Raw genomic sequence first — 14,778 nt, 5'->3', positions numbered from 1 at the left:
TAGTGCTACAGAGATAAAAATCCTGAATGTAAGTGCCCTATTCACAAAAAACTTCACCCTCTTAAGAAATGTTGTGGGCTTAGGGCAAAGACTCTACAAAAATGCAGGGAGATACTCAGAGACTTGGATGACATTATACTACCCAGTCATCTGCCACATCCTGTTGTTTTCTGTAACCTGCTGCATTCAATAAAGATCTTTGTGGATGAGAAAAGGTGTTTGGCGAGTTCAGCGAATTGATAAAGACTGTCCACAGTGATTGTGTCTGCTTATACAGGCCAGGCATAGAGGTATCAGCAAGGGATAAGTCACTATTACAACAGTTGGAGTCAGAATAGACCTAGACTGCCTTGAGCTCCAGAGGAAGGCAATAGTGAAACATATTAAAACCTGATATATATACACTGCTCAAAAAAATTTAAGGAATGCTTTTTAATCAGAGTATAGCATCAAGTCAATTAAAACACTGGGATATTGATCTGGTCAGTTAAGTAGCAGAGGGGGTTGTTAATCAGTGTCAGCTGCTTTGGTGTTAATGAAATTAACAACAGGTGCACTAGATGGGCAACAATGAGACAACCCCCAAAACAGGAATGGTGTTACAGGTGGAGGCCACTGACATTTGTTTCCCTACTCATTTTTCTGACTGTTTTTCACTAGTTTTGCATTTGGCTATGGTCAGTCACTACTGGTAGCATGAGGCAATACCTGGACCCTACAGTGCTTGCACAGGCAGTCCGACTCCTCCAGGATGGCACATCAATACGTGCAATTGCCAAACGGTTTGCTGTGTCTCCCAGCACAGTGTCAAGAGCATGGAGAAGAGTCCAGGAGACAGGCAGTTACTCTAGGAGAGCTGGACAGGGCCGTAGAAGGTCCTTAACTCGTGAATAGGACTGGTATTTGCTCCTTTGTGCAAAGAGGAACAGGATGAGCACTGCCAGAGCCCTACAAAATGACCTCCAGCAGGTCACTGGTGTGAATGTCTATGACCAAACAATCAGAAACAGACTTCATGAGGGTGGCCTGCGGGCCCGACTTCCTCTAGTGGTCCCTGTACTCACTTCCTGGCACCGTAGAGCTCAATTGGCATACCACATAATACTAATATTCATAACAACCTGGTTTAGTTGACTGTATATATTGTGACAATATACTAGTCTTTTTATGTATTGTATCAATATGATCTCTGTATACACGTCATTTTAATATTATAATAAGACTAATCACCGTTCGGTTTTGGATTTTCTCTAATTATTGATCTTATAACTTAATTGTCTTTTAGTTAATATTTATAGAAACATATACCCTTCTTGAAAGGATGATTCCCTTTATATGAATATTTCATTTTATGAATATTTAATTTTAGATATTTTTATTTATATTTTTATGTAATATTGTATGTGTTTATTACGTTATATTTTTAACTGAGAGGCCATTCACTGAATTATACAGTTTTATTGTACTGCCAATGTCGTTTGTTTAGCTGGTTTGCACATGCCATAGAGTTCAGGTGCTTCTGACACCTGTAGTTCTATAAGCTACATCAAGTAGGTTTACCACCAATATATATGGATCTTGTCACATAATCATTATTGTGCCACTGGAAATCATTATCCATTATTAGATTCTTTGCATATGAATTCGATTTATATATACATAACAATCTGGCTAACACACCACTTAATGGAACGTTCTTCACAGGGAGGAGTTATAGAGGTAATTTCCTCACTCCTCACCATGTACCTACATGTCTTCTATTGAAGTCTATATAATCACTGGGCTTCTAGAAAATGGCCGCGCTCGTATCATCTGTGCATGCGCGAGCGGACGGTGCTGACGTCACAGATCCATTATGCGCATGTGCCATCCACTATATAAGAGCTGTCACTGGGGGAGGCTGGCTTCCTTTGAAAACGTGCAGTAGCACGAAACATGTCAGGAAGCCACCCTCAGTGACTCTACCACGTGGTTTCTTCTCATGGCCAGGTGCCATTATTGATAGCACTCATATCAAGTGTAAGTTACATCTATTTTATATTGATTATATCATAATAAAATATTATTGCACTATGGAATCTTCTGTGCTTGGGCTCATTTGTCAATGAGCCTGCTTTTTCAAGGAGACCACTTGATGACATCTATAGTGTTGGCTCCCTCTGGTGGACCTGGATTGCACTTCGGTTATCTGGAAGCTTGGTCGGTGTGCTGTAATTCTTGCTGCTGCCTAATATACGATCCGAATTCCAGATGCCCACTTGCTGATGACCAAGAGTATATCTCTCATCACTCATATTTGCTTTAAATGCGCTATCTGGTTAGTGCAATCTACATCTATACCTTAACTCACCACGTATGTTAATATTACCCATTCATACTCTGGATAGACTGTTATTTTATGTCACAAATTTCCATTAATCCCAGGATACTGGTTAACCATTTATTCATTTGAGCTAAACGTACGGACTTTTTATCTATTCAAAGAGACATTATACATTCATAAGTTATCAAATATTCTTTATATGATCATCAATGTTTATTTCAAGCGCTGCATGTTGTCATATTTATTTTACATAGAAGTTTTGGGGTTGGTACCTTTCATGCTAGCTGCTTTGTTCGCACAGATCCAGCGCTCGTCTTAGAATATATTCACCTCAATTGGCATTTGCCATTGGACACCAGAATTGGCAGGTCCGCCACTGGCGCCCTGTGCTTTTCACAGATGAGAGCTGGTTCACCCTGAGCACATTTGACAGATGTGAAAGGGTCTGGAGAAGCTGTGGAGAACGTTATGCTGCATGTAACATACGCTGTTGCAATGGGTCTTGGGTTCCTCCTGGTGCACGACAATGCCCGACCTCATGTGGTGAGTGTATGCAGGCAGTTCCTGGAGGATGTAGGAATTGACACCATTGAATGGCCCCCACGCTTGCCTGACCTAAATCCAACAGAACACTTCTGGGATATCATGTTTCGTTCCATCCGATGACGCCAGGTTGCACCTCTGACTGTCCAAGTGCTCAGTGATGCTCTGATCTAGATCTGGGAGGAAATACCCCAGGACATCATCTGTCATCTCATCTTTTGCTGTGAACCTACATCATGCTTTCAAAGGAGCTGTCCATGCAAGTGAAACAAGCCATTGTAAGGCTTCAAAACTAAACAAATCCACCAGAGAGATAGCAGCAACATTAGGAGTGGCCAAATCACCAGTTTGGTACATTCTGAGGAAAGAAGAATGCACTGGTGAGCTCAGCAACGTAAAAAGGCATGGACATCCATGGAAGACAACACTGGTGGATGATCGCAGGATCCTCTCTATGGTAAAGGAAAACCCATTTACAACATCCAGACAAGTGAAGGACAATCTCCAGGAGGTGGGCATATCATTGTCAAAGTCTACAGTCAAGAGGAGACTCCACAAGAGCAAATACAGAGGGTTCACCACAAGGTGCAAACCATTCATAAGCCTGAAGAATAGAAAAGCCAGATCAGACTTTGCCAAAAAAAATCTAAAAAAGCCAGACCAGTTTTGGAAAAGCATTCTTTGGATGGATGAAACTAAGACTATACCAGAATGACGGGAAGAAAAAAGTGTGGATATGGTTTAGAACAGCTCATGATCCAAAGCACACAACGCCATCTGTAAACATGGTGGAGACAGTGTGATGGCATGGACATGCATGGCTTCCAGTGGCACTGGGTCATTGGTGTTTATTGATGATGTGACAGAAGCAGCCGGATGAATTCTGCAGTGTTTAGAGATATCCTGCCAGCCCAGATTCAGCCAAATGCAGCAAAGTTGATTGGACAGAGCTTCACAGTACAGATGGACAATGATCCAAAACACACTGCAAAAGCAACCCAGGAGCTTTTGAAGGAAAAGAAGTTGAATATTCTGCAATGGCCGAGTAAATCACCTCATGTCAAGTACCTGATTGGAGACTGAAATGACGAGGTCGGCCTCACTTGTGTCACTAGCCCTGACCCCTCTGGAAGTGGAACAGAGGGTGTCTAGGGACCAGGGGGACAAGAGTGCCAGCAGATGTTGTTTGAAGCACTTGCAGCTGGAGTCCTTAAAAGACAGATGAACTGGTATGGTAGATTGCCTAGCGTGCAAAAGAGCAAGTCAGGAAGCTGGGATGGGAGAAAGATGCAATGTCATAGGAATAGCCGGGTCATCAACAGGCGGACAGCGAGGTACCAAATCATAAGCAAGCCAAAGTCAGGAGCAGAGCCGAGGTCAGGAATGAGTATCAAGCAGGAGAAGAAGCAAGAGTCAAGTCAGGAACAAGCTGGGTCAGCAACAAGGGAATCGCACAGGAACAAGCAGGACACGGGGAACAGCTGAAGACCAGTCGGCACTAAGCACAGGCAGAGGCACCCTTTAAATAGTCCGTCTGGTGCCAATCTTCGCCGTGCGTGTGCGCGATCGCGCATTTCTGTGTGCATGCGCACGTCTGCTCACTCTTCTCCGGATATTTCCGTGTGCATGTGTATTTCTAGTCGCCAACCATCTCACAGGAATTCCCTTACACCTGAACTCAACCCAGTAGAGCATGCATTTCACTTGCTCAAGGCAAAACTAAAGGTAGAAAGACCCACAAACAAAGAGCAACTGAAGACAGTTGCAGCTGGAGCCTGGCAAAGCCTCAGGAGGATACCCAGTCTTTGGTAATGTCCATGGGTTCCAGACTTCTGGCAGTCATTGCCAGTAAAGGATTCTCAACAAAATATTAAAAATTAACATTTTATTTATGATTATATTAATTTTTCCAATTACTTTTGGTCCTTGAAAAAGGGGGATGGCTACTCTTAAGAGCTGTAATTCCTAAACCCTTCCTCCAATTTGCATGTACCCTCAAATTAAACCTGAGAGTGTACACTTTCAGCCCATATCCATTATAGAACTATAGCTTGAATATGTTTTGGTAAATACCTAAAAAATCTAAAATTGTGCCTGTGTGCAAAAAAAAAAAAAAAAAATTATATATATATATATATATATATATATATATATATATATATATATACACACACACACATACATAGTACACGTAGTTGCATATAATGTCTATACGCTATATTACCAAAAGTATTGGGACACCTGCCTTTACACGTACATGATATTGTACATCACTTTCTAGATCAGTCAGCTGAAAGAATGGGAGAAAATAGTGTGTATGTGTTCACCATACACCATGTTCCAAATTATTATGCAAATTATATTTTTCACATTTACCTAAATAATTGATGTAAATAACAGTCAGAATAATTCTCATGTTATCAACTATTAAGAGTACAATTCAAATTTTATTGAACAAACCTAATAACAGGATTTTTTTTTTTTAAATAAAAAACTTACAATGCACTGTTCCAAATTATTACGCACAGTAAGTTTCAAAACACTTTATAGGTTGTAAAGAACTGAAAATTGTCATTTGTTGTGTTTGCAGCATATTTACTGAAATCAAAATCTATTTCAATCAAACTTTTAACAACATTTTAACTTTTTAAACATTTTAACATAGGACCCCTTATTTGATAGCAACTTCACAGTCTTGCATCCATTGAACTTGTGAGTTTTTGGACAGTTTCTGCTTGAATTTGTTTGCAAGATGTCAGAATAGCCTCCCAGAGCTGCTGTTTGGATGTAAACTTCCTCCCACCCTCATAGATCTTTTGATTGAGGATGCTCCAAAGGTTCTTAATAGGATTGAGGTCAGGGGAGGATGGAGGCCACACCATGACTTTCTCTCCCTTTATCCTCATAACAGCCATTGATGCAGAGGTATTCTTTGCAGTATGAGATGGTGCATTGTCATGCATGAAGATGATTTTATTACGGAAAGCATAGTTCTTCCTTCTGTACCAGGGAAGAAAGTGATCAGTCATAAACGCCACATACTTTGCTCTAAAAGGGTCGACCCGCTCTGTTGCCATGATTCCGGCCGAAAACATGACTCCACCACCGCCTTGCTGACGTCGCAGCCTTGTTGGAACAGGGTGGCCGTCCACCAACCATCCACTACTCCATCCATCTGGACCATCCAGGGTTGCACGACACTCATCAGTGAACAGGACTGTTTGAAAATTAGTCTTCATGTATTTTTCTGCCCAATGCAGCCGTTTCTGTTTGTGAGCATTGGTTAGTGGTGGCCGAATAGAAGGTTTATGCACAGTTGCAAGACACTGGAGGACTCTACACCTTGATGTCCGTGGGACTCCAGAGGCACCAGCAGCTTCAAATATCTGTTTGCTGCTATGGTATTCTTCCTCAATGTGCCTTTATCTGCACGAACACGTCTGTGCTCTGAATCAGCCAGAAATCTCTTAATAGTGCGATGATCACGCTTAAGTTTTCGTGAAATATCTAATGTTTTCATACCTCGTCCAAGGCATTGAACTATTTCACTCTTTTCGGCAGCAGAGAGATCCTTTTTCTTCCCCATATTGCTTGAAAATGGTGCTCTGCTTAATAATGTGGAACACCCTCCTTTAGTAGTTTTTCCTTAAATTGGGCTCACCAGCCAATCTAATTATCACAGGTGTCCGAGATTGTTTTCAGTGATCAAAAGAGCCCTGACACACAATGCCATCCATGAGTTAAACTGAAAAACAAAATATTTCATCTTTGTGACTTAAATAGAATTTGCATAATAATTTGGAATGCGGTGTGTGTGTGTATATATATATATATATATATATATATATATATATACATGCACACACCCTGTATTTCAAAATTATTGGGATGACCCACCCTTTGCAGCTATAACAGCTTCTCTTCTAGGAAGGCTGTTCACAAGATTTAGAAGTGTGTCTATCAGGGCCGGATCTAGCCGGTCTGATTTGGGATTGCAGTGAAAAATGTCGGGTGCAGAGGATGTGAAGTCGACAGGGCAGTGTATAAGACGTCAGCAGGGCAGAGGACAGGGTCAGCAGTTTGTAGGGCAGTGTACACAGGCCATTAGTTTGTAGGGCAGTGTACAGTGGTTAGCATGGCAGAGGACAGGGGTTAGCAGGGCAGGGTTCACACTGTGTAGCTGGCTACTGCAGTCAGGGAATTTCGCAGGTCAGAACTGCACCATAGCAGTCAGCTGCACATTGTGTTTGGGAATCTGATCACAGCTACATTTTATGTGGGGAGGAGAGGATCTGTTAAGTTCCTTATGTGCAAGCGGACAGTGCCAAGACAAGATCATTTAGCAAACTGCGCCCCCACCTTCCACCCCTCCCTCCAAAAAAAAAACAGCACTAAGTAGCACGTTAACTCCCTAAGCAAGCTCAAATTCTACCCAACCAAAAATGCAAAAATTCCCCATCCTCACAGTCCAAGTCCTCCTCCCAGCAAAATCTTTGCCCCCCAATCCCACAAATCTTCCATGGCCAAAAAAATCATACTCTCTCCCAAAATTCCCCCTCCAAGTACAAATTCCCCAATCCCCCTGAGTACAAATTCCCACTCCTAGTGTAAATCCTCTCCCCAAATCTCCCCTCGTAGTACAAATCCCCCCCCATCACCCTTCTTAGTACAAATCCTCCCCCTTAATTCCCCCTCGTAGTACAAATTCTCTCCCCGATCCCCCCAGTACAAATCCCCACTCCTAATGTAAATCCTCTCCCCATGTAGTAAAAATACTTTCCCCTAAACCCCCCTCCTAGCACAAATCCTCCCCCCAAATACCGCCTCTTAGTACAAATCGTCCTCCCCAATCCTCTTAGTACAAATCCTCCCCCCCTTAATCAGCCCTCCTAGTACATATCGGCCCCCAAATCCCCCTTACCTGTACAAATTACCCACATCCCCCCTCCTAGTACAATTTCCCCCCCAAAACCCCCACTCCTAGCACAACCACCTGCATATTATCCTTCCCGGCACAAATCTCTGTCCCCACCAAATCCTCCCTCCTAGCACAAATCCCCCCCCTCTTAGCACTAATCTTCCCCTATTCCCCCCTCCTAGCAGTAATCCCCCACCCCCCATTTCCCCCTTCTAACACAAATCCTCCCCAATCCTGCCTACTAACACATTCCCCCACAATTACCCTTACCAGCACAAACAGCCACCCCTACTTCACAAGCTCCCCCTCCCCCAATCTTACATGTGGGAACTACAGGAGTAGTGAGGAAATGCAGGTACTCTATGATCTCCCTTCTGTCCTCCATGCAGCAGGTTACACAAGATTGCTCTTAGATCCTTCGATGACTTGATTACCCGCCCTTATCCACATTACCAGGAGTTTAGCAAACTTTGGAGGAGATGGGGGTGGGTAGTCAAGCCGTATACCGTCATATCTAAGAGCGATCCTGTGTAACCTTCTATATGGAGGATCGCTGTTATGACAGCAGGAGATCACAGAGAAGCCCGCACCTCCTTCACACTCTCTCTTCTCTGCCACTGTCACTTCTCCTGTCCAGACTGTTTACTGTAGTTCACTGCAGCTAGTTCTGAGTGCGGGGATGAGGGGGAAGCTCAGTGGTCATGGGCATAGTGTACATAGGGGGCACCCAGCTTGGGGGGGCACAACTGAAATCTGGGGGGGTACAGCCCACCCCAGTACCCCCCTAGATTCGGCCATGGTGTCTATGGGAATGTTTGACTATTCTTCCAAAAGCGCATTTGTGAGGTCAGGCACTGATGTCGGACAAGAAGGCCTGGCTCGCTCTAATTCATCCCAAAGGTGCTCTGTCGGGTTGAGGTCAGGACTGTGTGCAGGCCAGTCAAGTTCCTCCACCTCAAACTCGCTCACCCTTGTCTTTATGGATCTTGCTTCATGCACTGGTGCGCAGTCATGTTGGAACAGGAAGGGCCATCCTCATGGAAGCATGAAATTGTCCAAAATGTCTTGGTGTGCTGACGCCTTAAGAGTTCCCTTTACTGGAACTAAGGGGCCAAGCCCAACCCCTGAGAAACAACCCCACACCATAATCTCCCCAGACAAATGTTCTTCTAGCAACCGCCAAACCCAAACATCTTTGGATTGCCAGACATAGAAGCATGATTCATCACTCCAGAGAACACCTCTCCACAATTCTAGAGTCCAGTGGTGGCTCGCTTTACGCCACTGCATTTGACGCTTTACGTTAAACTTGGTGATGTAAGTCTTCGATGCAGCTGCTTGGTCATGGAAACCCATTTCCTGAAGCTCTCTATGCACTCTTGTTGTGCTAATCTGAAGGCCACATGAAGTTTGGAGGTCTTTAGCTATTGACTCTGCAGACAGTTGGCGACTTCTGTGCACTGTGTGTTTCAGCATGCGCTTACCTCGCTCTGTCATTTTATATGGCCTACCACTTTGTGGCTGAGTTGCTGTTGTTCCCAGTTCCTTCCACTTTGTTATATTACCACTAACAGTTGACCATGAATATTTAGTAGCAAGGAAATTTCATGGATAGACTTATTGCACAAGTGGCAACCTATCACGGTGCCACACTTGAATTCACTGAGCTCCCGAGAGTAACCCATTCTTTCACAAATGTTTGTAGAAGCAGTCTACATGCCTAGGTGCTTGATTTTATACACCTGTGGCCATGGAGGTGATTGGAACACCTGAAAGCAATGATTTGGAGAGATGTCCCAATACTTTTGGCAATATAGTGTATTCAGTGCTCAGCATAAATGAGTACACCCCAAACAGATTTGTCAGAAAACCTTTCCTTTCCTTTCAGAATCAACATTTTTATGGGACACTATGCTACAAAATACTCCCACAAATGAGGGCCATTGAATGCAAACAAGATTTGTTAATTTGCACACACAAAACTGATGGCTTGGAAACTGTATGGCGTCGCAAAGGTGAGGAGTACAAAGAAAAATGCACGGTGCCCACAGTGAGACATGGTGGTGGCAGTGTCCTTCTGTGGGGCTGCATGAGTGCTGCTGGTGTTGGGGAGCTGCATTTCATTGATGGTATCATGAATTCACAGATGTACTGCTCTATATTGATAAAGAAGATACTACTGTCCCTCCGTGCCCTTGGTTATCGTGCACTTTTCCAACATGACAATGATCCAAAACACATCTAAGACCACTGTTGTATTGCTGAAGAACAGGATGAAAGTGATTCAGTGGCCAAGTATGTCTTCTGATCTGAACCCAATAGAACACCTATGGGGAATTGTCAAGATTGTCATGAATTGTGCAGAGCATTGGATGAATCTGTAGTTTGACAATAAGGAAGTTAATCCCAAAGGGAGAAATGTCATTTGTGGGCTATTTTTTCATGGTGTATACAATCTTACACTGCCACCAGCCTTGCACTGATTATGCCAGGAAAAGGAAACAGTGCGGTCCATGAGGTATTTCTCGATTTCAGTAGATGCTGTGTCAAAATTCCAGCTGCTGGGAATACACTTACAGGCCTGCCCTGTAAAAATCCCAGTTCCCCAGAAGTAATTTGTGACTTTCTACAGGTTTGCTTGTATTTCCAGCAACATTGCCTGATGTCCCTATAGTATTAGTGACCCATCGTACACTAAAAATACAGTTGCAATTATACTTTGACGTCACCATTATCAGATATTGATATTCAGAAGATTGGGTGTACTGCAAATAGTGTTAATAAAATGTATCCTGATCTGCAGTCTCGGAGAGGAGGGAAGTACAACTCTGCTTTCTGCATAGCAAATATTGACCATCCCTTTTTGGCCAAAGTGACTGGGAGTGCAGCCCGCAGTTACTCCTCAAAACATTAGAATAGAAAAGTGTTCCTCTTTCTCACTTTGGAAGGTTGTCCAACATGTATTTTTCTTTCTTCCAGTTTTCATACAGTTTTTTTATTTTATGCTGTCATGGAATGACACTTGGAGAGAGCCCCTCGGGATACAGGATGGACAGCCCTGTGGTGGTGGCCAGGCATACAGAGAACTTATACTTTTTGTAGCATATGGGTAAATGGAAAGGCAGTCTGTACGAGGCATAAATTACACACTCTGTGCCAGGCACCAACTGCTCTGCCATCCTGAATGGCTTCTTTATACACCAGCCACACATTCTGAAGAGATTTTCACCTTCTACACAGATTACCAGTCATAGGATCACGCTCTCCACCTAGCAGAAAACACTGCATGGCAGCATGAACCGAACTGTACTCTATTCCCACACATACAATTCATTGAATAGAAGAGAAAATATAAATATAAAGGAACCCTCAACATACAAAGAGATTATATACAGAGAGACTCCAGCCCATGCTTTCTCTCTCTCTCTCTCTCTCTCTCTCTCTCTCTCTCTCTCTCTCTCTCTATATATAGATAGATAGATATACACACTATATTGCCAAAAGTATTGGGACACCCCTCCAAATCATTGGATTCAGGTGTTCCAATCACCTCCAGATAAAGACCTCCAAACTTTGTGTGGCCTCCAAATTAGCACATCAGTGTGTAGAAAGCTTCATGGAATGGATTTCCATGGCCAAGCAGCTGTATTCAAGTCTTACATCACCAAGTGCAATGCAAAGCATTGGATGCAGTGGTGTAAAGCATGCTGCTACTGGACTCTAGAGCAGTGGAGACATGTTCTCTGGAGTGTCAAATCACGCTTCTCTGGCAATCTGATGAATGTATCTGGGTTCAGCGGTTGCCAGGAGAACGGTACATGCCTGGCTGCATTGTGCCAAATGTAAAGTTTGGTGCTGGGGGGATTATGGTGTGTGGTTATTTTCCAGGGATTGGGTTTAGCCCCTTAGTTCCAGTGAAGGGAACTCTTGAGGCGTCAGCATACCAAGACATTTTGGACAATTTCAGGCTCCCAACTTTGTGGGAACAGTTTGGGGATGGCCCCTTCCTGTTCCAACATGACTGCGCACCAGTGCACAAAGCAAGGTCCATAAAGACATGGAGAAACTTGACTGTCCTGCACAGAGTCCTGATCTCAACCCGATAGAACACCTTTGGGATGAATTAGAGCGGAGACTGCGAGCCAGGACTTCTCGTCCAACATCACTGCATGACCTCTCAAATGCTATTCTGGGAGAATGGCTAAACATTCCCATAGACACACTCCTAAACCTTGTGGACAGCCTTCCAAGAAGAGTTGAAGCTGTTATAGCTGCAAAGGGTGGGCCAACTCAATATTGAACCCTACGGACTAAGACTGGGATGCCAGTAAAGTTCATGTGTGGGTAAAGGCAGACATCCCAATACTTTTGGCAATATATTGTGTGTGTATATATAGATACAATTTTCTCCCATCCTTTCAGCTGGCTCTGATCTAGAAAGTGATGTACATTATCCAAGACTCCAAAATTTCAGCAAGCAAGCTCTGTTCACTTCCTGTCCCAGTGACCACACAGGAAATTAGGAAAAAATCCCCAAAGAGGAAACTGAAAGCAGGAAACATCTGTCAGTTTCTAATCCTTCCCATTTCATGCTAAACTAAAATCACATTTTGGCTGGTATTCCACTTTAAGTAAATAGGGCTGAGAGAAGGAAAGAGAAAAAGAGATGGGGGATGGAATAAGAGAGAGACAGAAATAGAGATGGAGAAGAGAGAGAGAGGGGAGGACTCACATATTTTACAGGCACAGACCCAGCTTATGCTCAGGCTGGCACACAGGACTCACCTCCCTCCTCCCCTTTCCCACCACTATCCTGGGTCATGAGGGAACTCGTGGCAGGAGACGGTAAAGGATGACAGGGTGCTGGTCACCTTCCCAGAACTGGCATCGCCCAGGATGGATGATCGTGCTGCTGGTAAGTGCAAGATTTTATTCTTCGCCTCTGAATTAGATTGCTGTACAATTATAGACAAGATTGAAAGAGAAAGTGTAACTTTAAAGTGATATCATTGATTGAACAGATTTAAAAATCCAACTTTTCAGACTTCTCCAGTCCCTTTTCCAGGCATGGTACCTCCATGCTGTCTGTGTTACATAGATCATTAATGTTGAGATGATGAAGAAATTCCAACTGATGGGTGGCTGGGGGCGTCTAGTGTCTCAATGCAACAATGCAGTGGGCACTTAGTTTGATATTTCCCCTTTTCACAGGGACTCAGAATCAAATGTGCACACACAAGGGTTAACTTCACCCAATTACAGCGCTGTGTGTTGCTGGATTTTAACCTTTTCTAACAGTACAGACTGCATTATACACTGGGTTATTACATTCTTTGCATATTTTCATGTTTAACACAGAGTTATAAAGAAGGATGGAAAGTTTTGATAACATTTTTGAAAGGTGGATATTTGGGGCTTATGTTGATTCAGCTGTTGCTATTCAGAAAGGATGATGCCACAGGCAAAACAGAAAGGCATGGACAGGCATAGAAAGGGACACCTGTAGAAGCGTAGTTTTCACGTGCAAAAGGTAGAGGGTTTATAGGCTACCCTGTGCTGTGAACAGTATTTGTAATAAGCAACATTCTGTTGCATGAAATTTAAAGTGGTAGTCAAGTCCGGTTTTTACTTGTACCTACAAGTAGGCCTATAATAAGGCTTACCTGTAGGTACAATGAATATCTCTTATACTTGCATGGTTTACAAGATATTCACACGAGATGCAGCCAGTGACGTCACCGGTGCATCCGATCTGAAGGGACAGCATACCTATGCCGTCCCTTCAGAGCTCTGTGCCAGCATGCCTGGGGGTGACACCATCGCAGCTTGGCCATTCATTGGGCTGGGGCCCGTGAACCCGGAAGGAAGACAGGGTGAAGATGGAAGCCCTGTTAGTGGTGACAGTGCATTGCTGGAGAGCTTTGTTTTAAGGTAAGTATACCATAATGTGTTAGTATGCAGTGCATGCTAGCACATTATAACGTTAATTTGCAGACAGACTTTTTTTTTCTTTAAGGACATTACTACCTTCTTAATGTATTATGTAGTACATCACACATTTCACAGAACCTGCCTTCTGAATTACAGAGACTCTGAGAGGAGGCGTTTTGGGAGGCAGAGTCAGTACAAGAAATACACCACATTTTCAATGTGTGCAGGCAGCACTGTAACATGAGATATGAGGTCCTCAGAAATTGAAAATAAACTAAAGGAATGAGAGGGAAAAGGGGGAAGCCTGTATTAAGACCCAGTCTCCCTCATGGGATTGTGGCAGTGGCATGTTTCTAGGCTCCCCCACACCTGTATCTCATGGGGGGGAGCATGCAGAAGGTCAGCTGTCCTTTTAGAAGATTCTATAGGTGTCTTGGGACCCTATAAAAGGGTGACGAGCTGTCAAGGGTGTAAGCTGTCAAAAGAACACCATCTGTGAGCTCCTGAGTTGTAATACGCTGACCTATAAGTCGCTGAGGTTAGCATCTTGAACTTCCACCACCCAGGAAGAAGCTGCTGCCACCATGGAGGGAGTTTGCCTAGTATGTGAAGATTGGTAAGTGGAAGAGGAACTACTGGAAGAAGAAGCAGCAAGCAATGGCCCAAAGAGGAGGTTTGGCATCAGATGGCTCAGTGTAGAGGAGGCAAAGACAGCATTGAGGATACTCTGTTACCTGACCTGCAGCTAGGAGTAGTATTGGGCAGGAGCCTTCCCTCCAGCAACAAGCAGCAGGAAGCATGGCAGAAGGAAGGGATGAGGGTGGAGTAACTCCTAGTAGGCCGCTATGAATGGGCTGCCATCACTGAGCCAACGAGTAACGCTGGAAAGAGGAGGGTCTGCTAGCCTGTACTCACAGATCACTGGGTGTTAGTAGCCAAAGAGGTCACTCGCCAGCAGGTAAATCAAGGCAGGAAAAGGTTAACAGGATTCAAGTCATCTGCTCACAGCCTGCACAGCAACAAGTTTTATATCAAGGAGCTGTTTCTGCTAGTGGTAATTACT

The 14,778-nt window shown here is 43.7% G+C and overlaps 1 protein-coding gene across 8 annotated transcripts in view; it reads left to right on the top strand.

Moving 5' to 3' along the window:
• Positions 1 to 14,778, top strand: part of LOC149456320 (protein CutA homolog) — a 77,682-nt gene that overhangs the window by 12,231 nt on the left and 50,673 nt on the right. Inside the window, exon 1 of one of the 8 annotated variants that reach the window (XR_016313915.1) lies at positions 12,424 to 12,699. The exons of 1 other annotated variant lie outside the window; for it this stretch is intronic. Coding sequence is in view for 4 of the 7 variants with exons in the window: in XM_089685266.1 (XP_089541392.1) it covers positions 12,637 to 12,699 (63 nt within the window). In the remaining 3 variants the exon portion in view is untranslated. Of the gene's footprint in view, positions 1 to 12,423; positions 12,700 to 14,778 lie in introns of those variants that run through there. 6 more of the 8 variants (XR_016313914.1, XM_089685265.1, XR_016313916.1 and 3 more) reach the window with 6 other exon arrangements.

The sequence above is a fragment of the Staurois parvus genome, unplaced genomic scaffold (genome assembly GCF_062004578.1).
Source record: "Staurois parvus isolate SC_StPar_1 unplaced genomic scaffold, SC_StPar_1.0 ptg000365l, whole genome shotgun sequence".
In the NCBI taxonomy this organism is placed as follows: Eukaryota; Metazoa; Chordata; class Amphibia; order Anura; family Ranidae; genus Staurois; species Staurois parvus.
The sequence above is the reverse complement of the archived record's forward strand: the minus strand, read 5'-3'. Positions and strand labels throughout refer to the sequence as shown.